The sequence below is a fragment of the Dufourea novaeangliae genome, unplaced genomic scaffold (genome assembly GCF_001272555.1).
Source record: "Dufourea novaeangliae isolate 0120121106 unplaced genomic scaffold, ASM127255v1 scaffold6, whole genome shotgun sequence".
Classification (NCBI taxonomy): domain Eukaryota; kingdom Metazoa; phylum Arthropoda; class Insecta; order Hymenoptera; family Halictidae; genus Dufourea; species Dufourea novaeangliae.
The window spans coordinates 4,457,712-4,480,004 of record NW_015373900.1 but is presented as its reverse complement, the minus strand read 5'-3'; the positions used below and the strand labels follow the sequence as shown (position 1 = coordinate 4,480,004).

Sequence of the window (22,293 nt, the reverse complement as noted above, 5' to 3'; positions counted from 1 at the left end):
TTGGAACTGGACAATTACCAAATTCGAATGGAGAATTGATATACACAGATTATACAATCCTTAGTGAAGCCTAGAATACTTCACACGCCACATTCCTGTCAGTTCATTTGTTCCACTCTCCAGAACATGAACACTTTTGTTTCGTACACATTTCACTTTATGATCAGAGCACCTCTTATACAATTATTTTTGCAGTTATTATGCAGATGATTTCATTTTTTATTATTTCTGTGGTACTGTTTTCTGTGATCCACATACGTAAATGTGATGAAATATGGGAAAACTACTGAAAAATAGTGTTTTCGGCGTTTTCGCCTTTTTTTTTCCTAAATCCCTGTAGTACGCGTATGGTCTTGATGATTCGTTTAGAAAGGATGTATCCGAATTATGTGTAGCTATAAGCAATGTTTTGTCTATCCGATGTATAAAAATACGTACACTTTGTATGAAAACAATGGACAGAATACTAATGCATTCAAATACTCGTGATGACAAAATATCATTTATAACGTTTCATACATATGATCAAAATCTTCGGCCAAAATTGATTAAAAGAATCTAGTTTCTAAATATGTAAAAAATCATAATTATATCTTCTGTGTATTTCAAAACTTAACTGGAATTAAATTCGAGTCATTACGAGAGACATTGTAGAATATTAATTAGAAAATCCATTTTCTTCTTTTTTTGCCGTCAAGTCAAATCTACATTTTTGTTTTTAATATTCTATTTACTTCATCTTAAATTTGACGGCGTAGTACGCGAAGTGAATACGCCCGTATATCGTGAAATCACATAATTAATCAGAATACATTACAGACGACTATAAATTTTCTAAAAATTCGTGTTTTATTTACAAACAGAGAGAAATAACACTGTACAATCGTACAAATGCTCCAGACATTTGGAATGTAAATCGACAGTAGATCAGTATCATTTCAATTATCATTGATTCCTCGGTTGTTTAACAATTAACAAAGATATATGACATATTTTAAAGAAATATCTTCTGTGTCTGCACTCTATTCACACTCGTTTCATGAATCGTAATCGGTCATGGAAGGTTCCGAAATTCAGGTACCCAAACGATTTTCGTGTGAACCTCAATTTTATGTGAAACTTAAAACTCCTAGGTTGCACATTATCTTCGAGTAGTCTCGAGTTATAATCAGTACAAACGGCTGCGTCTCTCCTCTCTAATTTACATTCCCGTTTATTTCTTTCTTTTTCTCGCTCATCGACGGCGCCGGATCTTCCTTAATAAATTCGCGACGTTTGTCGGTCTCCAGGGTCCCGTAAAGATCCAAATCCTTCCCGAGATAGCAAACCGCTGCATCGAACAATACTCCTATCATGGAGAAACCTGCAAAGTTATTTGTGTAACAAATACAAATATATTAACAAATCCGTCACACTTGTCAATATTTCTTACTCATATTAGATGTACCAGGAAGTAATTAACTATTTCTCAATGGACTCCGATAATCGAATTTCTGAAAGCCAAGGATCTATACTGTTTCGTTTATATTGGATCATTCAAACTGAAGTGTCGTTGCTCGATCATTTTTTAAAATCTATTTTTTTGTGTATGTTTACCCTCGTATGTTGACACTTCAAAACAAGCGTCAGTTAACCCTAATAATTTTTTGTTTGCACCTAAGAACTGTATTTGTGTTACGCGGAACGTCATTTCTTGTGGTTTTGGGGGTTCACGAAAATTAAAATATCGTAGTGTCTCCTTATCACAGCAATATGGGACAAGAAGTATGTTTTTCATAACGAAAAAGCTACAATTATTGTTGTATACACTTTTATCCTAATCCTAAGTCTACTAACAAAAAATTGAGGCTAGTTAGCAAGATTAATTACTAGAAAAATGAGAAGTTCAATTGAAAATCTCGGCAAGATGGGATGAAGTCTTTACCTTAATTCTGGTTTTTCTTGGTGCAGCATATGCAAATTTTATTGGCTGATAAGTTTGAAGTCTGAGACTTAATCTATTTTTTTCTATAATATCTCAAATATTCCGAATTCCGTGATTTTTGCAAACTTTAGGGTTGATTATCTCTGGTAGGCAGCGAGATAAAATTCTGAAATTTGGCCACTTACTTGTACTATGGTCGTATATTACAGAGCAAAAATTTCGAGATTAAGATCGAGACTTTACCCCTTCTTGTCGAGATTTTCAATCGAACTTCTCATTTTTCTAGTAATCAAACTTGCAAACTAGACTCAAATTTTCGCTAGTGGATTTAGATTTAGGATAAAAGTATATACAAGAATAATTATAGTTTGTTCTTTTCTGAAAAACATGTTTCTTATCCCATGTTGCTATGATTATCAGACACCGAAATATTTGTATTTCCGCGAACCCCCGAAACCGCAAGAAATGACGACCCGCACAACACAAATACGATTCTTATGTGCAGACAAAAAACCATTAGGATAAACGGACGCTTGTTTTGACATTTCGACATGCGAAGGTAATCATACACAAAAAATTAGATTTTTTAAAAATCTAATTTTAAAAGATCTAATTTTAATCTAAGATCTCAACATTGGACCACTTCGATTGGAGTAACCCTTAATTCAAAACAATTTTCTAATATCCTGCACCATTTCTACTCACAAGGGATATCACTAAAGTGTAAAGCGCTGATTTTAATGCCGTTTGGTACAAAGATAGAAATTTGAAAAATATTTGATACGTATTTTTTGTAGCTATTGAAATTCACAACTAGGGGATGCAAACAGCCCTCAAAGTCGTGGGTGAAAAATACATTTTCCTTAATATTTTACAAACTATTCGACTTAGAAAAGATACTTGGTAACACCAATTTTATGATTTTTAATAATAAAAATAACTGCTTAGCTAAATTTTCAAAATACCAATTTGTTTAAATAATTATTTTTTATTTTTTAGTATTTCGAAAAACTACTGGAACAGTTATTTTTATTATTAAAAATCAGTAAATTTTTGTTAACAAGCATCTTTTTTAAGTCGAATAGCTTGCAAGGTATTAAGGAAAATGTATTTCTCACCCATGACCTTGAGGGTTGTTTTGACCCCCGCAGATATAAATATCAACAGCCACAAAGAAATACGTGCAAATATTTTTCAAATACTACCCCTATACCAAACCGTATAAAAATCGGCTAGTTACACTTGAGCGATGTCACTGGTCAGTGATATGTCAAGAAGAAATGTAGGTATCATTTAAAATATATCGCTTCATAATTAAAAGAAATGATGGATTACTTATTGGTACACCTAATATTATTGACAATTGATATCATTTTCCATTACAGTATCAGTCTATTAACCGGAGTAAGTGCACAAGTTTTGATGAATTTTGCTCTAAAACAATAGACTCATACAAATTTCAGTTATGATTTCATAACAATTTAGTAAAATACGTAATGATTGTTTTATAACATATATACTTTCAATAGAATTTTGTACTCTGATGATCAAATTTTTAGAATATTGCTAATTACTGAATTTGTATAATTAAATTATATATATTAATACAATTAACAAATATTCTGTTAAGTGTAACAGTATTCGTAGCGTTTTTTTCCTTTCTTTTTTAGATTTGCTTTAAGTATTGTAACAATACTTAATTATTGTAAACAATAAAATAGAGCCAATCGCGTCAATTTTTGTTCTAAACAACAATTCACTATGTTACATTGACATCGACACATAATACGCTGACATAATTGTTCATTGTTTCCATCAAACCATGACAATAACATAATTTGTAGAAAATCGATTAAAACTTTTGCACTGACCCAATGCGATGGCATATACATGTACTACCACAGGTATTATAACGCAATCAACTGCAGAAATCTTTGTAAATTAATCAGGTAATTGGGAATTGTCAGAAAATGCTGTTGAATATAGATGACAAACTAACTCGTCTTTCCTGATTAACAGGTTAATATTCAAAGCCAATACATATGTATGTTTAACCATATTCATTTCCCCGAGTGCAATAAGTCGCATTCGCTGATGATGACACGATGGTGATGTTGATAGTGACGATTATGGTGATAGTGATGGTGATGATGGCAATGACGATAATGACAATGATGGTCATGATGATGAATTCGATTACTTTGATTGAGCAATTTTTTTTAAAGTGGTGTAAGCTCATTTGTCTTCACATCCAGATACATATTTAACGTTTTCCATTTCACCTTATTCAAAAATTTTAATTTAAAAATTTATTATAAACTTGTTTTATCTTTCTCAGTATTCCAGACTCGTTTAACCCTCCATGACCCGCTGGGTATTTTATGGTACAAATGAAATTTCACGCTCAAATATCTCCAAAACGAAAGGATTATTATTAAAAAAAAAAACCTTTGAACATTCAACTTTGAGAATCGTTGTTTCATGTAATAGAGACCCTGGGAAGAATCGCTGAATTTTTTCAGATTTTGGAAGCCTATAAGATAAAAGAATAGGTCTGGGCATAAAAGGTTCAGGAGGTGACGAAAGCAGTGAAAATAACGGGGGTCACGGAGGGTTACTTTCATTATGTGACCATTTTTATAAATATTCTCTGACTAAAACAGTGTTTCCCTGAACCGCAAAAAGACTTATACCACGTTCAAAAATTTGTGAACTTCAATTTGTCAAACATGTGACTAATACCAAATTTAAATTTACATTGCTATTAAACTAGACTTTTCTGAATAGCAGTTTTAAAATATAAATACTAACAATTATTTTAAAAACAATAAATTGTAAGGTCTCAGTTATTGTGAACGGTAGTAACAAAGCTTACCAGCCGACGTAATGTTCACCAGATACCGGAAGTTCCGTCCATGGTGGAACCAGCAGTTCCCTCTGGTCCCGCATGACTCTTCCCAGATCATACAGGTGGAGTCAATAATAGCTCCGTAAATAATTGGGCCCGGTATCAGCGCGAACAAAGAGATCGTCATCAAGGTGATACCCTGCGCGAAGCTTTTGTCCTTCTTGTCCACGCTACGATAATTCACCAGGACGTTACCAATTTTCCCGGAACACGCCAACGTCTGTATAATACAGGTGAGAATCGTAAACAGAATGTAAGGGCGGCTGCAATCGTTCGTGCACGGTCCAGCTCGAACTTTCCCAAAATTCAGGGTCTGAGGATCGTTCAGGTAGATCGGTTGACTCTGTAACAGCGACTTGCTGTCGGTGGTGTAACCGAAATGATCCTCGAAATTGAACGAGTCCATCAGAGGCAGGCAGCTACAGTTCCCGAATTCCTTGTCGTTGATTATGCTCCGACAACCAGCGTGACACGCTGAGAAAAATGTTGTCTTGGAGGCCTCGTGGCAGACCGGAGAATACTTGACGCCTTCGCAGTTGCAACCGATATTGCAAGGAGCTGTCAAATTCATTCTGGAACATGATTTACCGGCTGAATTTCACGTGTGTGGTAATTGTGAATAATTAACTTTTGTTCAACCGATTTACAAATGATGTCATTGTTTAGTAAACTCCACAATAATGGAACTAAACCTCATTTTTTGTGTCAATTGAAGGTTGCTGAACACGATTCTGATTTTAGTTTATACTCTACATGTCACAAAGCCTAGCTTTTTAGATAGAAAGTTAACGCTATTCGGTTTGATTTATTACTTGAATTATTCATCTATGTAGTATCATTTTTTTGACTTTATTTCTAGAAATAGTAATAAAAATAATAATGAATTTAAGTAAAATATAAATGTAGGATGTAAATAATTTCATAAACGTTTTGATTAGCTTGGATAACTAATTGGCTTGAAAATCCCAGCCGTCCTCATTCGCAGTTTCTCTATCACACACACGCACGCACGCACGCGCACGCACACGCACACACACACACACACACTCTTACACACAATCTCTATTTCATAACTATCGTATTTCCTGTTTTTATAGCAAAACTACTAGTTAAAAATATTACTTGTTGCGTTCAAAAGTAGCAAATATATGTTATTTACAGTTCCATATGCATATACGATTAAATTAAAAAAAAGTTCTTACTTATAGGGTCAAAAATGATATTATCATTGCATTCAGCAATTAAAAATAAAGTAAATGAAACCACTTTCACTCTATCATTTTATAATTTTCAAAATTTTCAAACTTTTTCAAGTTATTGGATAGCTACTGCCACCTAGTACCATAGAAAGAAAATGATTTGTATGTTGGTAATGTTCGTACCGGTCAGTGTTTATGGGTTAACAAATTGTTTTTTTTTTGTCAAAGTTTTACAATAAACACCTAGTACCTAATATGTACACCATCTACATATATAGTGTGTATTTAGGTTTGATCATGTGATCATGATTTTCGAAACCATTTATTGATTTTCTCAAAAATAATGAACCTGTTAAATCTAAAATATGGATTTGGTTTTCATTTTGTTAGCTTAAATTTAAGCCTGTTATGGTAACTCGAAGTTCACCACTCAGTTTACCTTATTTCATAGATTTTAAATAAAATTAATTTTTTATAAATTCCTGCCATTATAAATTGATGAAGTGTCATTTATTTAATAAGTTATACCCACAATCAAAGTATATTATGATTTGATAGAGATTGGTGCACTCTGAACAACGTTCAAGACTCAAAGAACCTAAAGGTGATATACCTACTTTTGACCAGTACTGTATAAAATTACTACCAAAATGTTTAATGTGCGATACATCAGCCCTGTTCAGTCACTTTATGTCATTTTAATGTGTCTGAAACCAAGCCCCAATAAAAAGGAAAACGTACTCACTGCATAGTCTCCAAGTCGAGGCCTCTCATACCAACGTCGGAGCAACCAAGGAATATGAAGAGTACTTGACCGGCGACAAAGCAGATACCAACGAACACGTTCCATGCGAGCAGTGGTCTAGGACCAGGTTTGAATCTGCTAATTATCAGCCCAGAGAGTAGAAATCCCAATACCATACCGACCAGCGATATAGGACCTTGGCACATCAAAAAATTGGAAGATTAAAAAATGGAAAAATTCGCTTATATAAAGAAAGACTGAATAATGTCTATATAAATCATAGAAATATCTCAACTTTTGAAACTAACTAATTGTAAGTCTTTTAATAAACGACCATTAATGAATCCAGAGTAATAATTCTTAGGATATGATCCAAGTGATGTAAATCACTGTCAAAATACCGATATATTAGTAATCATTAATTAAACATTCTTCGGTACCACTTTAATTGAGAATAATTACATTACAGAAAGCAACATTAATACAAATTCATATTTACTACAATATAATTTTCATTTAGCATTTAGCTCTGGTATGTCTAAAAATATAATTACACCCATTGTTAGGAATTATTTCAAAGGTTACTGTTCCATAGATACGCATATTTCTGAAACTTATTAGCTATTAATAATATTCTTGAGTCGAAGTAATTCTGCAAATGAAAAATTATTTAATGTTAACTCAGTTAATTTTCAATTACGCCGAAAAAACTTTTACATATGTTCATTTAGGAGTATTTGGGACGATTTTACCAAGTTTTAAAAACATCGGAGGGTGGACCTTTTCGAAACTACATCCAAAGATTTAATAGAATGCACAAGATTAGTATATGAGCACGCGGCAACTGCACCGACTAGGGATCCGAGGATCTTGATGATTTTCAATATTACTGTCGTTAGTTTAGATCAGGGGCAATATCATATTAATGTATACAGTTTTGCCTACTCTATGGGGCAAAATCGGAAACAGAAGAGGTGCCGGCCGTTTTTTTGTGGAATTGGATAGTATGTTTGGATTTTTGAATTATATTTTCGTTATTCTATGTTCATTATGAAAGCATTTAATAAATAGGGCAGATGTCCCAATTAATTCTTGGACTGTAGCATAACTTTATTTAATCATTTTAAAATCTATAAATATTGTTTAACATATCTTTCATTTAAAAAAATAATTTAATACATTAAATATGAAGAATTAGTTAAAAATTAATTAAAATCTGCGAGCAATCCCAGTGTCCCTGTAACTGTCATCTCAAAAATTAAAGTAATTCTTACATAATGCAACAAATTGCACTTTCATTTATCAACGTTAATTTTTAAATACAAGATATACATATACAAGTACATGTATTTCTTCGATTTTATGTAAATCAGAATTCCAGTTTCATAATAAAATTATTTGCACACAATTCTTTATACGTTACGTTTTTACTAAGTAAAATAAATGAAGTGACAGTAATTGGAACATTGGCAGTAATTAGAACATTTACCCTACAGTTATGATTGCGGAATTTATCTTATAAATTAAAAGGATACAGACTTAGAACGTTAACTATACGGTTTTGTATAGGTTTTACCTACTAATAAATAGTAGTAATCGTTACAAATAACCCACCTGCAATCACGGTACCACCGGCAGCAGATGTGCTGTACTGAACCTCAAGGTATTTCGCCAAAAACGTTATGTATGCTGATGCACCTAACACGTAAAACACCCCGCTTAGATTGTTGAATGTTAACAGCCAATTTGTAAGCAACCTTTTCATCGCCGTCGGGAATTCACGCATAGTCGGAATGTATTCGGTCTCGAGCGACTTCCGCGGTTCCATCGGTTTCATATACTGCTCTTGCGCGTCCAGGTGCAATTTTAGCGGTATACTACCGTCCTACAGCATGCATCAAACATTTTTTATCATTAAAGAAATGAAAATATATGCAGACCACACAATGTTAACTCTTTCTGCCCTGAATTGTTTATTATGCCACATAATTAGTTAATTCACTGTATCACATGGAATTTTCACGCTATTAGTATGAGTTATAAACGCTAAATTAATGATTCCAAATGGAATCACACAAGTAGAAAGAGTTAAATCTAACAATAAATATTTATAAGAAACAATAAATATTTAATGCTTCATAGTAAATACTTATTATTGCGACTAGAATCGAAAATTCCGTACACGTTAGAAATTGTTCTTGTATCGTTTCTGACCAGAAAAGCTACTATAACACTTTGTAATAAAGTCATTAGGCAGCGATTAGGTTAATGTGTAGGTAATAAGTGGAGCTTAATGTGCTATTACATAGATTGTTGCATAATAAATATCGTTTTCAAATTGCAGAGTTTGAACGATTATGACTTACTTTGAAAGAAATACTCTTAATCGAAATAAAATCCATCTGAATTGACACATTCTTGCCAACGATTTACAAGCTTCTTGATCCCATGTTTAACGATTATAAAATAGCTGAATTGAAGAGTACTGGAAAACTACATTTATTATGCAAGAAACTAATATTAAACTTTAAACGAAGATTCTGTTTCCCAGCGACACACTTGTTAAAAATCTGAAATGAAGTCTGAATTTGTACGTCAACTTTTTATTTTGACACTAGGATTTTGAAAACAATACTGATCGGGATATTATTGATGAGTAATTTTATTGTTACCAAGGTATCTATAGCAGAATTGTAAAAGAAGTTTCATAAAGTTCACCTTTAAGTTCAATTCAAAATTTGCAAGTATTAATCCATATAAGAAGTTTTGCTGTTGAAGTAAATAATGCAAATAGCACAATATGTAAGGAGTTAATAAAAAAGATGTCGAGATTTCATAGAACAAAAGTACGAAATATCTTCTACTAAATACAATATGTATACATTCTAATCATTTTTCACTAATACTTATGCCCCAATTGACTAAAATAGATATATGTATATGAGACAATGATTCATGTAAACAGAAATTGAAAGTAGAACTTTAAATACGTAGTGTACAAAAAAAATGTTTCCTGTAATTAATAATTTCATAATTTTTAACATTCAGAGATACATAATTTGTTTAGTTCTCAAGTTAATCGTCGTGTCATTGCGTGTACTGTGTACAACAACTACGCTGGTCGTAATAATTAACGAAAAGAATAGTTAATTTCAACACAAATGACCCATTTTTAATAACAGGTGATATTTCCGCCGATAGCAGACCATAATAATGAACGACTGCATGGTCGGCTACAATGTTACGGTGCACTTGCGCTTACTTGTTTCTACATACCAGGACTATTCCATCAAAAAAGACGGGAAGCCTATTTTTAAACTGAATACTGTAACAAATGTATCAAAGTTCTAACTCGAAAATATAAAATGTCATGAAAAAACCTGCCCGACCTCTAAAGGTCAATATACAGTGTAGACCACTTAAATGAAGTCACCTAAATATCTTTGTTATATAACGTCACATAAAAAAACGCATTAAGACAAAATGAAACTATTTGAATGAACACATGAAAGGGTAGCAAACAAATTTTTCCAAGGTCATATTTTTAAGAGATTTCATCCGAAGGGCTATCAATAGCAGCTATGTGTACGTTTCAATACGAGTATACATACCTATGAGTCGATGTACCACAGGTATCTGCAGGAAATTTTAATTACCTTCAGAGGAAAATATCTCGAGATTAAATGAACGGAACGGTACGGTTATTAAGAGCGTTGGGTTTGCTTCCTATGTTCTATAAGGATGTAGCAAAAAATATAGGATTCTACTTAAAAAAATATCACTGATCATGAAATCTCCGAAAAAATGACTTTTAAAAAAATGTTCTCACTATTATACGTGCCCATTGAAACAGTGTAACTTTGTCCTAAAGAGTTTTTTTCATGCAACAAGTAATAGAGATATTTAGGTGATCCGTTTTAGTAGGTCCACCATGTCTGTATTAAAACCAATAATTTTTTGTATATAGGATATTCCCTAAGAGTTCCTGTTTCACATTTTTATTATAATTTCTTAACAAAGTATTTTTAGACCTACGTTTGTACATATAATACTTTTTTCTTATGTCTATGATATTTATAGAACATAGCGCAAAAGTTTAATCGTTTAAATAAGCAACATTCTAGCGGGATATCACAAATGTTTTGACCCTATCTTATACCAAGAAATATAAAATAGTAACTTAATTCTGTTGTCTGTTTAAAATATTATGTATGTCAAAATGTTTGTATTCTGTGAAATACTATGTTTGTCAGCTGGATTCTATGGTTCCTAAATAGTATTTATGTTGTTAGTTTCTTAGGGTGCATGAGACTCATTGTCAGTGATGGATCCAGAAGGGGCGAGCCGAAATGTGTTAAACCACAAAAGTACGTTTTTTTTAACCATCTTTTACAGGCGTAAGTGACATAATATTTTTATATTTTATTACTCTGGCGTGGAGGGGGGCGTGGAGCAACCGCCCCTATTGCCCTACTCTGAATCCGCCATTCATGGGAGTTTTTTCTTTATCTCCTAACTTAACCCCTTCGCATCAGAGGACGAGATATCTCGCCACGTGATTTCTTGCAATGCAATGTCTTTCATGCGATGCTATGTAGTACTATGTACGAAATATCTCGCGACACAAAATCGTTCATGCGACGCTATGTACGGAATATCTCGCGAAGAAACACCGTTCGCGTGCTGCTTTGAACGAGATATCTCGCGCTCGCATTCCCATTTTGTAATGTTTACAACAGAATGTCAATCGGTTAATTTAGACTTTAGACGATGGTATTCCGCTCCTACATTGAGTTCATTACAATAATTTTCGCGGAGCATTCTGTAAGTTTAATCATCATGATGCGATGATTTAATAAGAATCACATTATGAAAAAATAAACTCATTAGTTTCTAGAAATAAAACATTTTCTTCATTTGACATTCCTAACTTTTTCTACATTCACATTCACAGTGACCTACCAATTTATTTTGATACAAATCGTTGGACGAGATATCTTGAGTTGTAATAAAAAGGCATGAGAGATATTCCGTACATAGCGTCGCATGAACGACTTTGTGTCACGAGATATTTCGTACATAGCATCGCATGAAAGACATTGCGTTGCAAGATATCGTGTCCAAAACATATCATAAACAAAATCACGTGGCGACATATCTCGTCCTCCAATGGAAAGGGGATTAATTTGTCTCTTGTTGTCAAATTGAAATTGTGGTAAAAAATTAATACAATGAAGAGGTAAATAGTTAAATTTGCAAATTACTTAAAGTAAAAGTCTGGGAGCCTCAGCTAAATTTACCTACACATGTGAGAGTAACATCATTTCTTAGAAGAAAAATATGTCAAATTGACACAAAGGAAAGAATGAAGGTTAAAAAATGGCGGACGATATTTATGCGATAGACTATGTAACATGTGATAAGGTTTTGTAATTTTACCTTCTTGGCAGTGTTATTAGTCGCAGTTGTTTTTGTTGCTGGCAGATCTCGAGGGAACATGGCAATCAGGATCGCAAACATGGCCATCGTGGCGCCGAGAATAATCCAACCCAGCCACCATGCGCCCAGCCATCGTGGATCATTTTTCGTGATCACGGGATGTAAACTGGGATCTATGTACAGACTGAGACAACCGTAGCCCAACAGAAATCCTATTGCCGGACCGACCGTCCTCAACGCAAATGTGAATCCTATCGAACATTTAAACATAAATCAATATGGATTTCCTTGTGCATAAATATTTTTATTAAATAATACATTCAAATCAGTCCGCAAGAGTTCCAGACATCTTAATATATTTTGTGTTTAAATGAAAATAAATTACAGTAAAAATAGTAATAATAAAAGTATAATGACTGGATAAAGTGAACCAGAATGTATGGTAAATATCAATTCAAAATAACAAAATTTGGTGACTATTACTGTAAATTTAAATATAAAATATAAAAAACATATCATGTTAACACAGTTCATATTATGTAGTCACAAGTAAATAAAAATATTATATTGTACTAATTAATATTTTGTATGTAAAAATAAATCTAAAGTCCATTTAACATAATATTACGAAAATTACCTTCAGATAAATTTTGCCCCCCTCCCCCCTTCGACTGGTAACCTGGCTACGCTCATGGGAATTGTCATTATTACTTTCGTCATATTTTTCAATGAAACATTAAGAAGTGAAGAATAATATTCTGTTATGAATAATTACATTTTGAATCTCGACTTTTCCGTGCTATTTAATCCACTATTATAGGTGTTCGATACAATTGAAATACTTCTTTCGATACAATTGAAATTGTCTTTGTATTGTATTAGATACAAGAAATAATTGAAATATGCTTGCCATTGTTTCTAGAACGTTGATGGGACAAAAAATAGATGTCAAACATATGAGATTATTGATAATACAGAAATGATTTATGGAAGAAGAATATGTTTATCCTTTTTTAAAGCGAAAGAAAGAAACAATGAACCGTTCAATAAATATTGATTAAAAGTGACGCCAATATACATATGTGTTTGTCTGTAGATGAGACAGTTATCGAACATTCTATTTATTTCTTATCGACAACGTCTTAAATTCTTGAGTCATTGATTTCAACTTCATACACAAAATGAAATGTCTAATTTATACACAACTCCCTATCAATTATTATCATATGAAAACAATGATGAAGCGAACAGAATGTTATGTAAAATATTATGTATATTATTGTAGACACACGTTACGATCTTTTGTTACGAAAACCGTAATATTAAATAGAATATATGAAATTTCCTTAACTTTTAATCAAATTATTGAATAAGTTTGATAAGATAATACTACGTGGCATTCAAATTATTGAAACAACTTTGCAGTAGTTATTTATAAAACTTTTTTATATGACGTTTATATTATTAATACTGTATGATTTTCTAAATAAAAAGAGTGGTTATGAATTGAAATAAACATCCTATTTCATTTATAAAATCTACAATAATTTCAAATTTTGCAGATAATCTTTATATCGTTGATTAAGAAACTGTAATTCACGTAAAGGCGTTCCGTACAATAATATTTTTACTATAAATTGCAGACAGTAAAAATCATCACCATTTCTTTAAATTCATTTTTAAATGCTTTTAAGGAGTTTCAAAGGCGAAACAAATAGTGTCTCATAAAAAGTACAACCCAACTTCTAATTCAACATGAAAATGATGACCACTGTTAATAGTTTTTATTCATAACATTATAGCCAAATGTAACAGTCGATGAAAATAACATATCATATGCAGCGACGTGCAGTCAATTACATTTATACATGATACGTTCCCGAAAAGATCGTAAAAAAAAAATGTAAAAAGTATACCGTACATATGAGTAAACGGAAGATTGTTTTCAGACTATAATAACTAAAACTAATACCATAAAGTAATTAAGAATTCTTCCTTCAATTTAGAGTAATTTCCTCGATAAATGAATACAAATATTTTTTCCTTAGTGAAGATTTTTAAAAGGGTAAATTTATCGCATCGCGTTAGATCAAAACAAATCGTGCAAAAAAGGAACTGCATTTTTTTCTTAACCGTGTTAAAGCAACATCGTGTGAAAACAAATTTATGTGTAATAATGAGACTGCGGATTTGATGCATTTGTAGCCTATAGGGCTCTGTGAAATACAATAAAAGAAAAAACTTTCGTCAGATACAACGTATTTTATATTTTATTCTTAACCCAATAAGACATTTAACCCTCGTATAACAGACCTGAGTACACACGTTACAATGCTAGACACTATACAAAAATATATAAAAGCAATACATTTATTTACACGAATTTGTAAAATATAATATAAAATTTGTATTTTTGTAAAAATTGATTTTTGTTCATTCGTCAGACACATCAACATTCCTGAAAACATCAAGGCACACTGAACGAGGTCACCCAGCCATCGTTATGCGAGAGTTAAAGGAAGAAAGGTATCCCTATATTTATTCTTATCTTTATGAATTACTTTAGAAAATATCATTTTGCATAAAAATCCACAGTCTGCTAATAACTTCACTGCACGAACTTTTCGCCTACGGAGTCGTGAATGGTGCAAGGTTGTAAAAGAAATGTGTCGAGATCGTTTACCTAGAAGCATCGGAGTATTTTTCTTCTTGGTATTATCGTCCAGGTACGTTTGACCGAGACCGTAATAGAGAGTGGTGCCGATCCCGAGGATGAATTGGGATAGAAAGACCAAAAGCCGCGGGAGGATACTAACGTCCATCAGCGTCTCCTCGTCGCAACGCTCCGGTCTGACGACCCGTGGACAGATCGCCAGGTCCTCAGGGATCGTAGTGGCGTTCAATAGAGTCTGGTCGAGATGTTCTTTCGTCAAGGCCATCGCGTCCCTTCCAGGCCCGTACAAAAAGTGCGGAAGCGCGAGAACCAGGCACGAGAACGCGCTCAGACCGACGCCAATCGCAATCCATCTTGGACGGTGCCCCGAGCCGCCGTAGTAGGTCAATATCAGAGATAAAATTTGAGAGATCTCGTTGCCAGATAGAATTAATCCTGAAAAAAATAAAACTGAATGGTCTTACGCGTATCGAGGAGCATTGATCTCGATATCTGTGGGGATTAGATCAAAAGTTCACAGCGGTATTCAAGGGTTTGGCATAGCATTTTAATTCAATGAAGTTTTGGAGTAGAGAATACAGAGGACTCTAACTATATTGCCACTAAACATATTGCCACGCGAAGCACTTCCTCTTCATACGTACTTTCGCGCACACACATTCGTTCCCCTACAACGTTGCGTACGTCGGCGCACCAGCACGACCCAGCTTTTGCGCAGACACTGAGACCGAGGCTACGACGACGGAACTTAACATGGTGGGGGCTCTGAACGCATTGCCATTTTACTCCCCTACAGTCTCGACCATGGCAATATAGTTAGAGTCCACTGTAGAATGAATGAATGAAACAATTGATTATATTAACCCGTGGTAGGTACCCTTCATTCCAACACCCACTGCAGGCACACTTGAGTAAATTGGTATTTTCAAACTTTAATGTCTTATAACTTTTAGAATTAAATAGTAATGTTTAAATAAAGTGTATGTTTTTTGATAGAAAGTTTCTTCAAGAATCAATTGATGATACCCACATTTTCTGGAAGGTTTTATGTTTTTCATAAGTGTTGCTTAAAGAAAGTAAGATTTTGACAATGCTTACATTTTAAATTATTGTTGGTGCAAATTTACACCAGTGTGCCTACTACGGGCTAATGTTACATTGGTCAAAAATGTAGGATTTCTACAATACAGTGATTCCTCGGTGAATGTGACACGAGCAACAGCATTATGCTCACCACTGGGGGAGTCCTCATGTAAAACCAATTAAAACGGAGTAAACAGAAGCTAAACAGAGGATCGGCTTCGGACAAGAAACAAATTTATGAGGGGCTGAAAACTCTTCCGCCTTACTATGAATCGGGTCCGAAGTGGACCCGAGTACGTCGCACTCATCGAGACATTACTGTAGATGCTATTTTTTTTATTTCAATACAAAGCAGTGTTCATAAATAATACAATATATAAGTTTGAGAAAATCATTACAATTAGATTAAATTTTCTTCAATAGACCTTGTTTTGAAAATCAGTGGCGAGAACGTGCACTTTCGAGCAGAGTTGGACACAAATTTATTTGAATAATACATAGTGAAAAGCTGCAGTATTTAGCGGTGCCATCCTGAGCTTTAAACACTTAATGAAATTAAATAATCGTTTGTCAAATGTCGACTCATTCAAAAAGAAGTATTATTTTATTAGAAAAATTGGTATTTCCACGTTTAAACGATTAAAAATGACAAAGTACTTTTGTATGTTTTATTTGTTATTCGAAACTCTTTATCTAGATATTGAATTTTCCCATCTCTCCTGGAATGGGAAAAACAAAGCATAAACACCAAAAAGAATTTCCTATTTGTATGGTGATGGTACTGTAAACAAACAGAAATAAAACTGTATAAATCCTCGAAAGTACATCTTCTCGTCGCTCATTTTCAGAAAAAGCTCAATTCAAAGAAATTCAATCAAATTACAATGATTTGTTCTTAAATGTGTTCAAGTGTAACTGCTTTCAGAACATGTATATCCTTTATTAGTTAGGCGCAGTGTTCTGTATTACACTCTGTACTATGTGACCCAATTTATGTTTGATTAAATATCGGGCAATAGAAAGGGAAAAAATTAAGAGTGTTTATGCTACTATATTCGTCATTCATTTCTACATACTTAAGAATAATATTAATTTTATAGTCTACTGCTATTTATTATGAAAATAGTGAAAATATAAAGTTGTACAAAATTAGTAGTTTTAAACAACTACTCCTAATTGATACCTTTCTTAAAATTAAAATCAAAAGCCAAAATTATCATTTAAAATTAAAGTCATTTATTAGTTTGCCTTTTCAAGATAATTTGGACATATAAAGACAGTATCAGTAGTCCCACAATATTCATGGGCCCATCTGTAGCACTTATTATTAGTGTATTGAACCCACTGTTCATTAGTGTGGTCCTTAGAATACTGAATAAAGTAAACATTCTGTGTCGTCATCTAATTCCGATTCGGAACTATTTTCCGTGACAGTTTGCTCTTCTTCCGAATCTCTATAAGGATAAAGTCTTATCTGAGGAACATCCTAGGTTCGAAAAAAGAAGTTAAATTAATCTGAAGACAGTTTATTAATGTTTCATTTAAACAATAATAGAATTAGTTGATGACACTAAGAATGACCATAAAAACTCACGACGAGAAAGAACAAACTTATTGGCACCTTACTGAAGCAATCATTATCGCGTGAACGACATTGTCACTTGTTTTAATAGTTCTAAACATTGTTGCAGTGTTGCAACACTTCTTTTTGGAAATACTATTGTAGGATCTCATATGTAGGCACATTCTCACATGCCGTGCCGTTACTCTATAGTACTCTATAAAAAAAGTTCACAGCCAAAAATTTGTTCTGCCTCTAATTAAAGTAAGAAGGCGGGATCACAATTACATAGTATCTTTCCTTGACTAATTTAGTTTTACAGTAAATAATTCTGCCTAGTGCGAAGTTCGTGCAGTTATCCGAATTTCGCTAGCAGAAAATAATAGTGCATATAACTTACAAGGAGTGTATTTTAGGTGTCCGCCTCCGATTGCTTTGGTTTTCGGATATGTTTTAGAGGACCGAAAAATAAGAGATACGTATTTTTTTATAGCGGCCCGTTTTCATATTTAGGGGGTGAAACCACCCCTCAAAGTTTCGACCCGGAAGTACTATCTCGAAAACCAGAGGAGATACATGAAAACTTTCAATTGGTGGCTTTCATGGTTTTTTATGTACAATAAACTGGTGTTAACAAATTGTCAAAAATACAATTTGTTTATAACAAAAAAATTTGTTATATCTTTATTTTACAACTTACAAATCCATTGGTATATTTATTTTTGAAAGTCTGCGAAACATGTTTCTCAGAAAAATAACGTCGCCAGAGTTATTCTTGTGCCGCTGCATACGTTCGTTGAAAAACAACAAATATGAATGACACAAGACATCACGTTTGCAAATAAAAGTTGCTTTTGCAAACAAAAAGATTCATAAAAATTATATCAAATTTTTTGAGAAATCGAAATTGACTTTTATAAATTGACCATTATTTAATTTTTATTAATATATTCTCCGAAAACCGAGGCAATCGGAAGCTTAAAGAGCGGGCGTGCGCACAGGATATAAATAATAAAAAACTGCGAGACTAAGGAGGCAATTTCAAAAATAAATATACCAATGGATTTGGAATTAAGTGCTCGTCATTTTATGTCATTACGCAAATTTCAATAAGTTGTAAAATAAAGTTATAACAAATTTTTTTGTTATCAACAAATTGTATTTTTGACAATTTGTTAACACCTGTTTATTGTACATAAAAAACCATGAAAGCCACCAATTGAAAGTTTTCATGTATCTCCTCTGGGTTTCGAGATAGTACTTCCGGGTCGAAACTTTAAGGGGTGGTTTCACCCCCTAAATATGAAAACGGGCCGCTATAAAAAAATACGTATCTCTTATTTTTCGGTCCTCTAAAACATATCCGAAAACCAAAGCAATCGGAGGCGGACACCTAAAATACACTCCTTATTAGTGGATAAAACTTAAAAGGGACTATTCAAAACTAAAGACGTGGTTTATTGTCTAGTGGGATTATGCTTTCGCACGGCAACGCTCGACCTCACACTGTAGTTCGAACCGTTCAAATGTTGCCACAATTTCGTTGGAAAATATTTTAACCATTCATCCTGTAGCCCCGATCTTGCACCAAGTGACAACCACTTATTTTTGCATTTAAAAAGAATGGCTGGCATCGCAGCGATTTGAAAATGACAACGAACTGACGAACGACGTTAATGCATGGTGTAAGGCTCTGGCGGCGGACTTCTTTGACAGTGGAATAAAAAAACTAGTGACACGATATCAAACGTGTAGCGAAGTCCATGGCGATTATGTCGAAAAATAACACAAATATGTAGATACTTTTTGGCAGAAATAAATCATTTATACCTTCTACGGTTTTTTTTCTTATCATCGAACGGACCTCCCTTTAAAGACACGCCTCGTATATTCTTTCTTATACACTTCTATAAGTAATAAATTCTTATACATGTAAAAGTCGCCTTATTTCACTGCTTGGGAGTTAGTAGGTTAACGTTACCTATTTACAATTATATAATAGATGAAATAAAAGCGCATAACCGGATTGCTTCTAACGTGTTATCGTAAATGGACACGCGATATTGACGTAACAAACAACGTAAATATTAAAAAAATAAAAACAAGATAATCAAGTGAGATTGTAATGTCCTTTCTATTTAAAAGCGAAGTATATCATTTTATGCCGATATCGAATTCCAATGAGCGTACAGACAGATCGTTCGACAAACGAACGTAAACACGGCCGGCCTCGTAAAACCACGAACACGCCGGATTGTATCGATTTCTCGGGCAACCGCTATAACGCGTAATTAACAATTTCATCCAATTGCGTGTATACACGCAAATAATGTTTTCGGTCGACAAGACTCCGGCCGCCGTCGACAGTGAGTTAAGGGGGGAGACTCCGTACTCCGTGGCTCGTGAGACTAATTTGTGTATACATAAGAGAATATGTATTTGTGTCATATAAAATTTAAATATTGAAGAGGAATAAATACATCTCCCATTTTTTTAAAATGCTCCTTGAATCAATATCTTCGAAGTTTTTATTTTACTGACATATTACAAAATGAAATTATGCAATAATTAAAAATAAAAAGTAAAACCGTCGCATCGGGATACGAACGGGGTTTCGGACGTGGTTTCGGACGGGGTCTTCATCATGAACGCGTGAGAGAAATCATGCAGCTCTCCGCGTTTAGGACGTAAATTTTAGGTTGCTTAGGATTTGGGATTTTTGACCTGGCTTGGGCCACTCGGCCGTCGCGTCGTAAACCCGTGATGTAGACTTTTGCCGAGAACACCCGAAGCAGAGCGCACACGGACGGACAGAGGTAGAAAACGCTTGTGTTGGTGAGTCGCCGAGTAGGACGTAGTGGGGGCAGAACTCACGACAGGCTAGCTAGACATATGCTTGTGTAAAATACCCACGGGAGGCATGGAGAGGGTAAGCGCTCGCGCGAAAATCCACGCTTCTGGCATCAATGTGTGAGCTGTGTCGCGCGCTCGCCAATCACCGAGAACCATGTATGTATACGCGATGCACGAGAGTGACAATCGATTTCGTAAATTCCAACTTCTGTCTCAATAATTGCACAAATGAAGTTTTCGCAAGTATAGAACTCACGGGTAGACTTCACTACAGGGTGGTCTGGTCCATATAAACACCAATAAACACAATACGTTGAAAGAATTAGAATTTTGAAAAGTGTGCGATTGTGACAGACTCCGATGAAAACACACAAGATGGTTGCTCAGGTCACATTTTGTCAAATATCTCACGATTTAATGGTTCTCTCGTCAAAAGCAGACCAGACCACCCTGCACACCACTATCACACTATCGTAGAAATCCGATTTTTGTGAATTTATCACTCCTGGAAGGCAGAAGTTGATATTTACGATTCGACGCGTTCAGCCTTAAAAATAAACAATGGTATTGTTCAAGGATTCTCCGCTAGAGGCGTTTATGGTATTTGTCAGTCACTTTGGCCTGCGTTACCACGAGCATCGGTAAAACAGAGAGAGTCGGTAAATGTAACCTCACAGCACGTGCTGGATCGTATCGATTGTTTTCTTACGCTGTTGCCACATGTTCCCCATTATGTACAATACTGCCCATCAGGAGAACAATGGAATACCTACGGCTCGTGACGAGATTTCGATTCTCGTTGAACGTAGGAAAAAAACGGCGCGAGGGAAAAGGGAATGATATTCGAAAATGATGTTTCATATAAAGTATACCAAATTTCAGCACTAAATATTTCTTAGTTTTTACAAAAAGTCATTAATTTATCCAAAACACGTCTCTGGAAAAGTTAATATTCTCATTTTGGACAAAGCGGACAGCAAGTAGTGAGGGTATTTTTTACTCCTTGAGAGTTGTACTATCATATAGACTTCAAATGAAATGAATTTTTAAAATTAAGGCACCGAAAAATAGCTCCAAAGAATAGGTACCTTTTTTTCTTGTAAACAATTTGAATAACATTGTCATTTTTTATTCTATTGTAGGATTTTCATATATAATACTGTAAGTTGTAAGATGTGAATTCCCGATATTTCAATAAAACAAAACGCATTCCTTCTCTATCTCTGTCGCATTTATGTCTATGAAAATTCTAGAGCATATTGATTTAAAACAGCTGTAACGCTAATCAATAATATTGATTTTTTAAAACATCTAGAATTTTCATAACGGACGTGATGAAATGAAGAGTGAATGTGTGTGTGCGTGCGCGAGGCCACGGTGTAGTAAATTAGCCACGCACTCTTGAGGAGTTTTCCGTTGACGACGACGAAAGGACCTCCCGGTCGAGAAGGGTCATTCTTCGGTTCGAGACGATTTAGAAAATATGTTTGAGATATATCACCATATTTCCTCTGTAATTCTATTCTTCTTCCATACAATCTTTTATAATCGAAGACATCGAATAAACCTTCGAACAACTTTTGCTAGTACGAATAAACGCGCTGCCGTGCGTTGATCGCCGAAGGTCCAAGACAACGACCGTCCATCGGCATACAATGTAAGCAGGTAAGGATTCATGGATAAGTGAAAATTTAAACTTTTGCATTTTTCAATATATTTTAATGAAAGTGTCATGAATGAATTGAAGAGATTCTCCCGATGAAAATGAATGCAAACGCGACATCAGTCGAGCTATTTTCAATAATATATCATTTTTATCACAACATTATGTATGAATTGATCTATTTAAATTGTTCGATTACACTCGAGCTTGGACTCATTTTTATCGGGAGAATATTTTCAATTCA

The 22,293-nt window shown here is 34.0% G+C and overlaps 1 protein-coding gene across 1 annotated transcript in view; it reads right to left on the bottom strand.

The window, feature by feature from the left end:
- Window positions 1-851: 851 nt before the first annotated feature.
- Window positions 852-22,293, bottom strand: part of LOC107193532 (solute carrier organic anion transporter family member 5A1) — a 31,620-nt gene continuing 10,178 nt past the window's right edge. The window contains exons 3-8 of the mRNA XM_015582998.1: window positions 14,899-15,324; window positions 12,216-12,466; window positions 8,391-8,661; window positions 6,777-6,972; window positions 4,800-5,404; window positions 852-1,363 (exon numbers count right to left, since the gene is read on the bottom strand). Of these exons, the coding sequence (XP_015438484.1) occupies window positions 1,197-1,363; window positions 4,800-5,404; window positions 6,777-6,972; window positions 8,391-8,661; window positions 12,216-12,466; window positions 14,899-15,324 (1,916 nt within the window). The 3' untranslated portion in view covers window positions 852-1,196. The remainder of the gene's footprint in view (window positions 1,364-4,799; window positions 5,405-6,776; window positions 6,973-8,390; window positions 8,662-12,215; window positions 12,467-14,898; window positions 15,325-22,293) is intronic.